At 38.4% G+C, this 12751-nt stretch overlaps 1 protein-coding gene across 2 annotated transcripts in view; it reads right to left on the reverse strand.

Moving 5' to 3' along the window:
* Positions 1–628: 628 nt before the first annotated feature.
* Positions 629–12751, reverse strand: part of crp (cropped) — a 238131-nt gene continuing 226008 nt past the window's right edge. For both annotated transcript variants that reach the window (XM_067153617.2, XM_067153618.2), the window contains exons 5-6: positions 10091–10494; positions 629–4125 (exon numbers count right to left, since the gene is read on the reverse strand). In XM_067153617.2, the coding sequence (XP_067009718.1) occupies positions 3822–4125; positions 10091–10494 (708 nt within the window). In that variant the 3' untranslated portion in view covers positions 629–3821. The remainder of the gene's footprint in view (positions 4126–10090; positions 10495–12751) is intronic.

Genomic DNA, 12751 nt, shown 5'->3' on the forward strand with positions numbered 1-12751 from the left:
CCATACACTGTTCTGAAACAAAAAACAATGCCGAAATTAAAATTTCCGTAAGGTATCCAGGTTTGTATCCAGGAAAAAGGGTGGATGGATAAATCCCTTGTACAAGATTGGTTATGACCGGTTTTGGGAAATCAAGCAGGGCTTCTCTTTCGATGCCTAGCCCTCCTCATGTTGGACAGTTTAACTGGCCTCCTGACGGAAGACATTAAGAAATTGTTGGAAACCGTGAAAACCAATTTGGCAGCGATTCCTAGTGGATTGGCATCAGTACTTCAATCCTTGGATGTTTTAATAAATAAACCACTCAAGGATAAAGTGCAAAAACTCTATCAGTGCTGGATGGTGGAAAGAGCGCACAAACTTACTCCAACAGGCAAGATTCGGAAACCACCTGTGGAACGTCTTTGTAAGAGGATATAGCGCGCTTGGGACATGATTTCTGTGAAGGTGATTGAAAAGAACTTCAAGAAAACAAGGAATATCATGCTATAGATGGGACTGAAGACAACTTCTTATGAAGACATGTGAGCAGTAATAGCAGCAGCAATTCTTCCCACAGTGCCAGTAACATTGAAGACTCTTCCCTATAAATGGCAAAACATTCACCCCTCCCCCCCCCCCACACCTTTCTTTTTTGTCGTTATGTCATTATTACTAATGTGATTGGTACCTTAACACATGTTTATTTTGTTTCAGGTCGTATTATCTGCTCATAACAGGACAAATATTTTCCAGTATCCATACTTCAAATCCGCATACCAAGCTTGCCTGATGTACGACCTAATCTATTTGACTGTTCAGAAGAAAACTTGTGCTGTAATGTTATACCAAGAATAGGCAACTGCAAATTGGGTTGTACCAATTTTGTGTAAAACATATTTGATGTAAATGTAAATAATTTTTTTGTGTATCTGAATTTCATGAATAAAATGTATGTATCCAAATTGTTTGCTTATATTTTGTGTCAAAAAATGCACTAATTACATGAAGAAATATGATATTAGATACAGGTTTGTGTAAAATATGCATCAGTGAAATCAATAGTGTACTTTTATAATTAAAAAAGAGTTGGGCTTATAGGATTACAGATCAATCAGATATTACTCAGATATTTATTAACTGATCAGTAACATGTTCCTAAAGCAACAAAATGAAAACAAGGGTCAATTGTGTGTAAGTGCTCATACCACACATGGAAGTACAAAGTGAAAAGGGATCTGCAACAGCATTTTTATTACAACATACAGTTGAATCCTCTTTCCTACAGCACTCTGAGAAAGATCTCTCTGAAGAGTTAAACAATGACATTACTTCTTGACACCGAAACAAGTAGTAAATAATATTATCTGCATGTTTATATGTAAGCATCACCATTTTCCATCTTTCTATCCCTTTCTCAACACACAATGTGTTCACACAATATTTTCAAGTGTCACCACCTTATTCGTACAGAACAGCTATGCTACACCTCTTCCAGAAGCTGAATAAGAAGAACAGCCTATATCTCCTGGGAGCTAAGAAATATGATCTAACAAATGGAAACTGTTTCCATTTAAATTGGCAAATTCCTATTTAGAATCCTTATGCTGATATTTCTGCTGATCTGCTTTATCCAGATGTACTTAAGCAATAAGTACAAACTTTCATTACTGCAGGTACAATAAAAACTTCCATTATTGCAAGTACTCACTTAAGCAAGCTAATTTTTATACAAATAATAAGATCATCAGTACAGCAAGAAAAAACATGAGGTCTAACACAATGTTTAAACAAGTTACAATGACAGGTCTAGTTTACTTTTGTGTCTTAGGTAATACCCACGTTAATGAAGGAACTTTCTTACACATTTTGACTTGAGATTAAAAAACTATCATAAACATGACTTCCCTGCCCCAAAAGTCCATTCTTAAATATGAAACAGAAACTGGCAAAAGCTAAAAGTAGCTTGTTTACTGGAAAAAAATAAATTAAAAAAACCTTTCCAAGATAATGAAAACCAACCTGAAGTTCCAACATGCCTGTCGATTCTTCAACTTTTACATCATTAAACAAGCTACTAATAAGCATATTTTTAAAAAAATTAAAAATCAGAACTTGGGGTTTCATGTGAGAGAAGAGGGCATAATAGTTTCATAATACCTAATTATCAGTACTGTTCCAACGAGATGGAACTTTCTTTATTTATATATATATATATATATATATAGAGTAATGCTACAGTTAACTTGACTCATCTCCATTCACACTATAGTTTATCAAGCGACCATACATTCACACAATAAGATGTCAGAATTCTAAGTCATAACTACCGTACCTGTGAAGATAACATACACAACAAAAGGATGTGTTGACAAACAGTTTAAAATGATGATGATGATGGTAATAATACTAATAATAAGTCATGATTTAATAAGATAGAACCAGGCAATGAAGCCTTTTATATAGTTGCAAAGAAGAACTATACAAAATTAAAAACAAAACATACATACTTTTACTTTGATCATACGTATACAATTACACGCAAGCCGACACACACCCACGCAAATATTATATAAACCATTATTATGTACAAAAATTATAAACATAAAACAAGACAGATTTTGAAACAAGGAGATATAAACACAAACATTATTTCATTAGGCAAATATCGAATGCCAAGTCTTATAAAACCACAGGTATGATGCTAGCCTAAATTAAAATACAAGACAACAAAGGAAATAATGTCGATCCCGCACCGGATATAATACCGAACTTAGTGCTTTTTTCTTAATAATAATTAATATTATTATGGAAAATCCACATAGAATATTTACAATAAAAGAGAAAATTACCGAAGCAAAAATCAACGGTAACGCACAATATACCTTTTTTTGTTGCAGATTAATAGTTCATTTCTTGCTTTTCTATCTTTAGTAGTAACAATAAAAATCTAAACACTTATATCGAGAAATAAAGAAGATTCTTGACCTAGGTATATCTACTTGTCGACTATTCAAGACTGCCAAACGAGAAAAGGAGCAATATAAAGCAGCCACCATGTCAGGAAGAGGAACAGAAAGTAAAAGAGAGATTGAAAATTAAGTAGTAAGGCTGACACAGAGAGAGAAATAATAATTTAAATGGTTCTTGTTTCTGTTACGCTCACATTGGATATGTATTACTAAGCAGCAACGTAACTAGCAAATCTTTGGCTGAAGCTCCATATGCAAAGCAGGGTCAAATTATAATAGAGGAATTAGCTGGAATGCCTCTCTCTTTACTAACCACAAAAATTTAGATCACAAGCAGAATGAGAAATGCTATTTTAATTTAACTATTCCCCTTCCCTGCTCCATCCTACACAGAAAGAGGTCCATTCAATTTAAATAACTGATATATTTTAAATGCTTTTGTCTTTTTAAAGACATCTACAATTTCAACTTTTTCAATACCCAAGTGAACATACCAGTCTTTTCTACTCACAATGCTCAATGAATCTTGTTATACATATCTACATTCAGAATATAATGAAATAATGACGCATTTTAATACTTCAGAGGTTTGCAATGCCTTTTCACAGACATATTTTGATACATTCTACCGCAGACAGATTAAATGTCAAAATAACGCACTACAGTCAATGTAATCAAGACAACATTTAGCATTTCAAAACTTCCACTCAAACAGTCACTTTTATCTTCAATCACTGGCTTTCAAAACTGATTGAGTTATGCGGACAGACAAGCAAGAACCAGATTAAAGAAAAGACAGGATAGAAAATAAACCCGGAAGGAATGGCAGAAATATTAAGGTGGGATTCTACGAGATATACTACTGCATCATCACGTGTGCTGCTTTACTACAATAACTCCTGGCCGCTGCTGTTGGAGTGCTGTCACTACTGATGGCTGTGACGTCGAATGGAACTGCAGGAACGGATTCATCTCTACTTTGAGCAGGCGATGTGGCTCGGCATTCTTATGTGTTGTGAGTGCCAGCGGTGCTTCTTGTGTAGGCTCTGACATTACAGGTAGATGCGTGCTGTGGGGTGAAGGGCCATCGTTGATGAACTGATCACCTTCCAAATGCCGGATAGCTTCCACTATCGTCTCAAGGTTTTGCCGAGAGGTACTGGCAGCGTACAGTCTGCAAGAAGGAATTGAAGACACACGCCATATTACAAAGCATAATTCAGCAACTTCCCACCAAGTTTATTGGTGAAGAACAGTACTTATTAATAAAAATGCAAATGAAAATGTATTTGCATTCCCCAATATTTAAGTTGGTGTAAGAGATATAAGAGTGAAGTACATTCAACTGGTTCCTATGCATGTCGAAAGATGAATATACTGTCAGTAATGGTCCTTATGTGTGTGATATCAAGTAGCGAGAGTGTATAACTGTTTGTTAAATAGCAATAATGTCATCCCATTTCATATTAGGTTGTAGATTGGGATACAATAAAATGCACGGTTTCAGGCATTATTTTCAGCCTGCAAAAACAAAGGGATTTCATTACTCTAAATGTCAATTCTTCTTCTGGGCAAAGGAAATCTGCTCACAAACTTTCAAAAGTAATGGACACCTGCTGATGGTACTGTGGAACCTCGATTCTCCATTTTTGGAGGGACCACAAAAAATGTACAGCACGGGAAAACGAAAAATCCAGGAACAAATGAACCATCAACGATTTAGCTAAACATTACAAAAATGAAATATATATGTATACTTATAATCTTACAATCTCCCCCTAAACCAAACCAAACTACAGCCCCAATGGGCCTTCCGCCTACCAAGCGACCACCTTCGGTCCGAAGTCCTGCAGATTACGAGGTGATGCATGGCCAGTGTGACGAATCCTATTGGCCGTTATTCCTGGCTCTCTAGACAGGGGTCGCCATATCACCATTAAATAGCTCCTCAATTAAAGGTAATCGTAGATTGACTGAACCTGGAACCAGCCCTCATATCCAGGTAAAAATGCCTGACCTGGCAAGTAATCGAACCTGGGCCCTCCGGGAGAGAGGCAGGCAAGTTAGACCGCGGGGCTGGCTTCAAACGTTAATTACCGGTACACGACTTAAAAATCTCGAAACTTTACATTAAGTTTTAAAGGGGAAACTTCATCAAATTCCTTTGAAAACTTCTTTCAGATCAGCAACATTGATCAGCAAAACTCTTCGAAAAATCTAATACCCGTAACGCCAAGCCAAACAATCGACCACAAGTAGTTTTTAATTCTCTAATCTAATAAAATTAAGCATATTAGATACAAAAGCGTCCAACATGATGGCAAAATCCCTTTTTAAATCTTCCATTGTAATTTGGTCACCGGTGTACTGTTCCTAGTCAGTTTATGGAAATCTTGTACCACGTCAATTAGGCCTACATCGACTTTTAAAGGTTATGCTGTACTCGAGAATATGGTTTCGAATGTAAGTATCAATCCTCAAGATCTCGAATGCATTACATTCAATTCTGCCTGTCACTAATCACAATCAAATTAGAAAGAGAAAAATATCACTAACACTTCCGAAATTATGAATATTCGTGACCTTGAGCTCAGCTGGAAAGTGTGCTCGCTGTACAAGTCGGTACGAGTGCGAAATGATACAAAGATTTTTAATGTAACGTGCGCAAATAAAATGACTGCGGTTTTTATAACATTTTAACACAAAAACATGAAATTCCCAGTCTTATATTAGGACAAAAACAGTAACAGGCTATCCCAAAACATCCCATGGCTTTATGTATGTGAGGTGCAACATCTATTCCGGTCTCGATAGCATAATCGTATACGATAATATTAAAATACTAAATTTTATTTATTTGTCTTGAATAGTGGCGAAGTTAGGACTCTCTTACACTTAAATATGCCTTACTTAAGGATTCGATTCCTGCCTGAAAGCCCAGTGACTATACATTGCCCTGAAGGAAATGCCGTTAACCTGTTCGGCAATACACTTGATAAAAGTAGAAAAATAAACATCTAACCCTGGACATAATGTAGACGATTTGCAGCAACGAACATTTAACGCAACTCTTTCAGTCTTCAAATAGAGCCGTCGAAATGCGTTCTGTCTCCTTTCAGTTGTTGTGGGCACTCTCTGCTTTGTGATTTCCAAGGATTCTCTAAACAATACCATCCGAATGCAATGCTAAGATGATCCCTTATACAAGATCACCACCGATCGCTTTTCCAGCACAGTACTTTCTCAAATCACGGGACGTCAACACCAAGATCCGTAAGTATGCCGTAGCCGTCCTTTCGTAAGATAGAGTTTCTTGAAAAACGCGTGATTGAGGATTTAGTGTTGATGGGACTGAAATTTCTGGACGGTCGATCCGAGAAATCGTTTCTTTAAGGAACGGATAATGCGGGATTTTTACAATCTGATTTAATTAGGATGCTCACTTGAACGAATAATACGAAAAAACGTAGTTTCCGGTAACGTATAATCGAGGTTCTACTGTATTTTAATTCAGTTCTGTTAGTGATCTATTGTATGTATTTTGAATTTCAAGTAAACAAGATCCTTTAAAAGTGTTTTTTAATTTAACAATGACCAATATTGCTGTAAAATAAAGAACAAAGCTAGTAAGAGGACCTACATCAAGGGGGATTTTCCCATGGCGGTGCATAGAGAATAGACAGGAAGGGAAGGAGGGGCTTGTGCTTGAGCTTGTGGGTGCCTGCTGCTAACCTAACATGTTTTCCCTGCATTATGTTTAGTGGGACATGGTACTTGAGAGTTACACTTGAGTATGTTCATCATACTCCAGAACAGGGCCTCTCAGGGTGCATGCACCAATGCATTGCGCTGTGCACGGTGCAAAAGACGACTCTGCTTGGTTGACCAGAGTGCAGACCCACACTCCTCGAGATGGAGCAATAGCGCTCTCTCTTTCCCCACGCCTGTCTCGCTCGCTCTGCTGTCTCCCCTTTCCTCACTTGCTCCGTAACGCTCCAAATTCGAACTGAATTGAGCCGAGCTTAGCCGAGTAGCCTAGAGACAAAGCGTTGGTCCGAGCTGAGCCAAGTGGGACCGATGCACTGTGCACAGGAACTCTGCGCCTCAGTTTGCATGCAAGAGATTTTGGGCGTTTGAGAGGCCCTGCTCTAGAATTATCATCTGGAAACATATTTTGCATGAAGACTTACAATGGCATGTTCGTATGTATGTATGCATGTTCAAAAGAACTTGAAGTAAATGTATCAAAAGTCAAACAAACTACACCTTATCATCAAGTGCCAATGTTTGAAGTGGGTTAGCAGTAATCCAGAAACACTACAATCAACAAAAATGAAGCACATTAATCACAGCAAGCCATCAGTCAATCAGTCTTCTAACTAACACCTGTGTTCTTCAGGGACCTTATTCTTGAAACTGGCATGAGTAAGCGTAGAATTCTTTGTATAATTTTTCTATGATAATTTTGCTTTTCTGTAATAACTTTTTCCTTAATAGTGAGGCAAAATCCATAATTATGGGCAATCCATAATAATAAGCACCTATACATTATGAAAAATAACATAGGTAGGTTTTAAAATACCAGGTATTTTAAAAGGAACATTAAGAAGTTAAGAGCATTTTACTGATATAGATTAAATAACACTTTCAGTGATGTATTATTCTACATATCAGTCTCGCTCATCATTCTGTTTAGTTCCAGAAAGCTTAATTCTGACATGACAAGCGATTACTCTGTGTTCCCTGTATATTTCCTGCATTTTAAATTCCCTGTACTTTCCCTGTTTTTCCAAAAAACTGGTACCCTGTGGATTAAGAGGTACACCTGCTTGTTTACAGGCAATGAGTGTACTTCTTAGAGGGACAGCCAGTAGGCAGATAAATATCACAGTAGCATGTAGAGCCAATGTTCATCTTGCTACCTCACAATCTCAAGGACGTGTTTAATATCCAGCCTTTTATAACAATTGTATAGTAGGTCAAACTGTTACTACACCGAATTCAGCTGCCACACCCGACTTTTGGTCACCCTGGATACCAATACTGTTAAAACTGAACCTATTATCATAAGATACAGTTCTTAGGAATGTAAATGTATCGTGAAGCAGAATATCTTGCTTCATTCTGTTCAAAGAGTTTCAACCAACCACTGCTCACAATTTTAATTTTCTAGTGTATCCCTTTTTCGAAGGCTTTCAGTGAAAATTATGGGTGATGGGAAATACTGATTATACCTTCTCAATCAGAAGGTTTGTAAGTTGGATGATAATTTGGTGTAGCCTATACTGGTGCTGTGCAGTGGAGGCGCGCTTAAACTGAATGATTGATGGCACTAGTTGTTCTATTCATTCTGCACATAACATCTATTATCTTGTCCTCATTTAGATCTAATGTCTGTATTAAAGAACTCCAACTTCTCACCATGCAACAATCTTTTTAAGAGAACTGTAGTTATCCAATGACCATTCTGTTATATGTAAAGCCGTATTTTGGCCGGCAAAAATGAAAAGCTCTAATAGTTTGCAAATGAGTTAATAGAATGCACATACTTTTGTGGTATTCAAAAGCTAAAGCTCCCGAAATGAATAATGGAATTTTTGTTCCACTTGTTGGTAATAATATTATATATACCACCACAATGTTGAATGTTGAAACACAACCCCCTCGGTTCTGTGTACGGGTTATCTCAAGCAGACGGCGAATCAACACCACCTAGAGACAACCACGTGGTGTTGGGTGAATTGGGGAGACCACTCATAAATTTCCCATAATACCAAGAGCCCCAGAGACATCGATGACAGCGAAAACCATTTTTATTCATTTTGTGAGTTTTATTAAGTGTTTTTTGTGTTATGTACACAACGTGGACGGTCGAAAATGATTACGGCAAGTGGTGCTAATTGTCGGTGATTAGCAGAAGAGAAGAAGAGGGAAAGTAAACTGTCTCATACACCAAAATTAGACTTGTTTTTCCATAGGATCCAAACTATAAATCAAACAACTTCCTTTCATGCAATGACGAAAATAAAAATTAAGGTACCAGCACAGAAAACTTTCGTGAGTGTACGCCCAATTTTAGTTGAGTTTCCATTGGTCTGTTGTTGGGACTGTAAGTGAAAATCATGAAGACGATCTAGTACCAACAAAAGATTTTTTAAACCTAACAATTGCCCTTATTTTTGGCTTGTGAATAATATTACTAGAGACTACTACTGTAATTCTATGGGAATGTATCCAGACAATTAGTGAGCGATTTCTGATCAAAGTGCTGTTTGAGAGAAAGCTCGTATTTTTGTGAACCTTGTAAACTTTTTAGAGGGACATCCCAATTTGCAACAACTGGCTTCACACAGAAATCAGCAGTTAATGGAACATGAGAATTTCCACTCTCATCGTGATTAGGTGTTAATGTTCATAAGCCGGAGTAATGAAGTGTGCAGCATTGACAGCCCCTGCTCTCTCAGTTGTATTATTATTTCATAGTATTAATGTTTGATATTTTACCTTGGAGGTATTCTACTGTTTTACTTTATTCATTACATAAAATTAATAGTAACTGCAATTTTGTCTCATTAACTTTTAGAGGCGTTGCAGTACTTAAATTCGGCCCAGGTTATATGTAGTTATTCGATAAGCTTTTTGTTATACCTTCTAACATGCACAAATGCATTTCTTTTTAAAGCCGGTCCTGCAGTCAAGGGGTAAAGTGTCTTACCCAGAGGCCCTGAGTTCGATTCCCAGCCAGGTCAGAGTTTTTTATCAGGATCTGGGGGTTGGTTTAAGGTTCACTCAGCCTACATTGAATATAATTCAGGAGCTATCTGATGGCAAGATGGTGGCCTCAGTCTAGAAAATACAGAATAATGGCCGAGAGGATTCGTGTTGACCAGCGGTCCCTTGGCACGCCAGAGCCCATCTGGGCTGTTGTGTCACGGTGTGTGTATCTGTGTGTGTAAATTATTTTTTAAAACTTTTAGTACATAATACACTTTTAATTTCTTTTATACTTCACATGAGTCGCATCATACAACAACAACAACATTTTCTCCAACTTGGAAGCATTTTAACACTGTGTAAGAATAATTTAGAATTCAAAATTAAGGTATTAAGAATGAAATCAGAATCCAAGTACTGCTCACCTTGATTGGGGTGTGACGTCGTCAGACGCTGAGGAGGGCGAGGGCAGTCGTTCCACTTCTACTTTGGGTTCAGCCTTTATGGCTGCCTCCAGTATGCTAGGTAACCTCTGCTCTGCGATAGGAGATGGCGAAATGGGAGGAGGAGGCGGTGTTGGGGTGGCTGCTTCTCTTACAGGACTGTCAGGTCCAGGAAGACCCAGCAGAATAGATGGTGAAGGGGAACGTGACCTGATGTGAACAGGTGACGATGTCACAACAGTAGTCTGTCCAACAGGAGGTATTGCTGCCCCTGATACCACCTGGAGATGAGCAACAGCAGCAGCTGTTTCTTGCACCAGTGACATGGGTACAATTCCCGAGGTTGGTTGGGGTTCGCTGCGACGAGTAGGAGTGTGCTCTATCACCTAAACAATAATAAAAATAATTCCTATATAGGAGTGCCATATTGGAACTTAATATCCACAGTTATATAACAGATTCCAACAGTGAGCTTGAAAGTCTCAATGAATGAACTGTGAACTAACATTATCCGTTCCTAATAACAAAGTTTGCAAACCATCTCGTCTAAAATTAAATAACTACAGGTAGACATCGTTATACGCGAGTTACGTTCCATGGAATTGCCGCGCATACCGAATTTGCGTAAATCGAGAGTCAATTTATACATAAAATACAGGGTTAGGTTTCCATTTACTTACATATTAAGTTTAAAATATCAGAGATTCTTCATATTTTTACAAAAAAATAACCATTATCATATTTCTGAAACGCATTTTAATGCAAACTTTATACACTTTAAAATATTACACTGAAACACACAGCACTAAACTAAACTCTGCATACAAGCTCTTGGCTTTAGCTTGAACAGCAGCTCCAGAGAAAGGCATGTGTTGTTGGATGTGATACTCAATCCAATCCATTCTTTCGATCGCTTCCGAGCGAGCATTACTCTAGTCACACTTAAATTAGTAGAAGATGAGCAGTTTTTTTAACTGATTCCGCATTGTCACAAATAGTTCTCATAGTGGATTCAGTAAGTCCCAAAGCATGCTGAATGTCGACACTACACTCACCTTTCTCACAGTGATCCAAAACTTCTAACTCTGTTTCTAACAAATACGACTTTCGTACACTCTTCTTTTCCTTCCACAGCCACACTTTCTTTCCTTTTACCCGGCGTTTTAAATATGAAACCTGTCAAGTGCAACTTCACAGCTCTACTGACCGGAATTGACGATTCATGTCTCAACAAACATGACATAATATGTGCATAGAGATGTGCTTGCCCCGCTTAATCTTGGCGGGCGATGTAGTGTATGTTACAGAGTTCGGCACACACGTCTGTGCCTGCATTAAGGCATTACAGCTTCCACATACTGTTAACAGATGGCAGCACAAGACTTAAAACCAAAATCGCGTACATGCGAAATCGCAGATAACAAATCCGTATATAACGGGGTTTAGCTGTAACTCGATACTGTAGTGTCAAAACACCATTTACTGGCTCTACACCTATTTACCTATATCCTGATCAGGGCTGTCCATTAGCTTCCCAAGAATTCACTTATCATTACCTATTTTTATCACACGTTAATGGCTAAATGGTTAGTGTGCTGGCTTCTGGTCACAGGGGTCCCAGGTTCGATTCCCAGCAGGGTCGGGAATTTTAACCATCATTGGTTAATTTCTCTGACATGGGGGCTGGGTGAATGTGTTGTCGTCATTATCATTTCATCCTCATCACGACGCACAGGTTGTCTACGGGCGTCAAATCAAAGACCTGCATCTGGCAAGCCGAATTTGTCCTCAGACACTCCCGGCACTAAATTAGTAGAAGATGAGCATTTTTTTAACTGATTCCGCATTGTCACAAGTAGTTCTCATAGCCATTTCATTTTTTCATCACATGTTAATACTACCTAAGTCAAAGGAACAGTCTTCAACTCCCAGTCTCAAGTCTGTGGATTTTATCGTGTCCACATTTTGAGAGTGGGCAAAACTCTTAGCACAATAAAGCCTCTAGTGGTGCATTCAATATTCATCATCATTTTACAGTTCCAGTTTCCCGGGTACTGTTGGCGAGCCTCTCCCACTCCATCTTATCGAGTTACGTTCTGTTGTTAACGACATCCTCCATCCCCTATCTGAATGTCCGTCTTTATGATATCCATCCAAAGGTTCTTGGTCTTCCCACTATCCGTTTTCCTGTTGTATGTCTCTCCATGTTAACATAAGCTGTCCTTGTTGGCTCAATCCTCACTGCATGCCCGAACCACCTCAATCTGGACATGCTGATCCAATCCAACAATGATGTTCACTCCCAGCTTCCTTCCTAACCGTGTCATGCTTTAGCTTGCCCAGTTTTGTTTTTTGAATTGTGAACCTGCAACCTTCATGAGTCCTTCTTAGTGAGGGTGCAGGTTTTTATACCGGTCCGTCTGCCTACTTCGGTATGACATTGGTGGCGGAAGAGGGAAACTTGTACCCTCTGTACTCCAGACGAGCAGCTATAGAAGGCGTCTGTAGTCCAGTGGAGCAGCCTAGAATGACACCTGGCAGTAGGTATAAAATGGCTTTGGGAGTGGTGACCTCATCGCAATAATAGCCTATATATGATATTGTACTAGTAAATCAACCTCGAAAAAGGGGAAGACGGGGAAG

The sequence above is a fragment of the Anabrus simplex genome, chromosome 9 (genome assembly GCF_040414725.1).
Source record: "Anabrus simplex isolate iqAnaSimp1 chromosome 9, ASM4041472v1, whole genome shotgun sequence".
Taxonomy (NCBI): domain Eukaryota; kingdom Metazoa; phylum Arthropoda; class Insecta; order Orthoptera; family Tettigoniidae; genus Anabrus; species Anabrus simplex.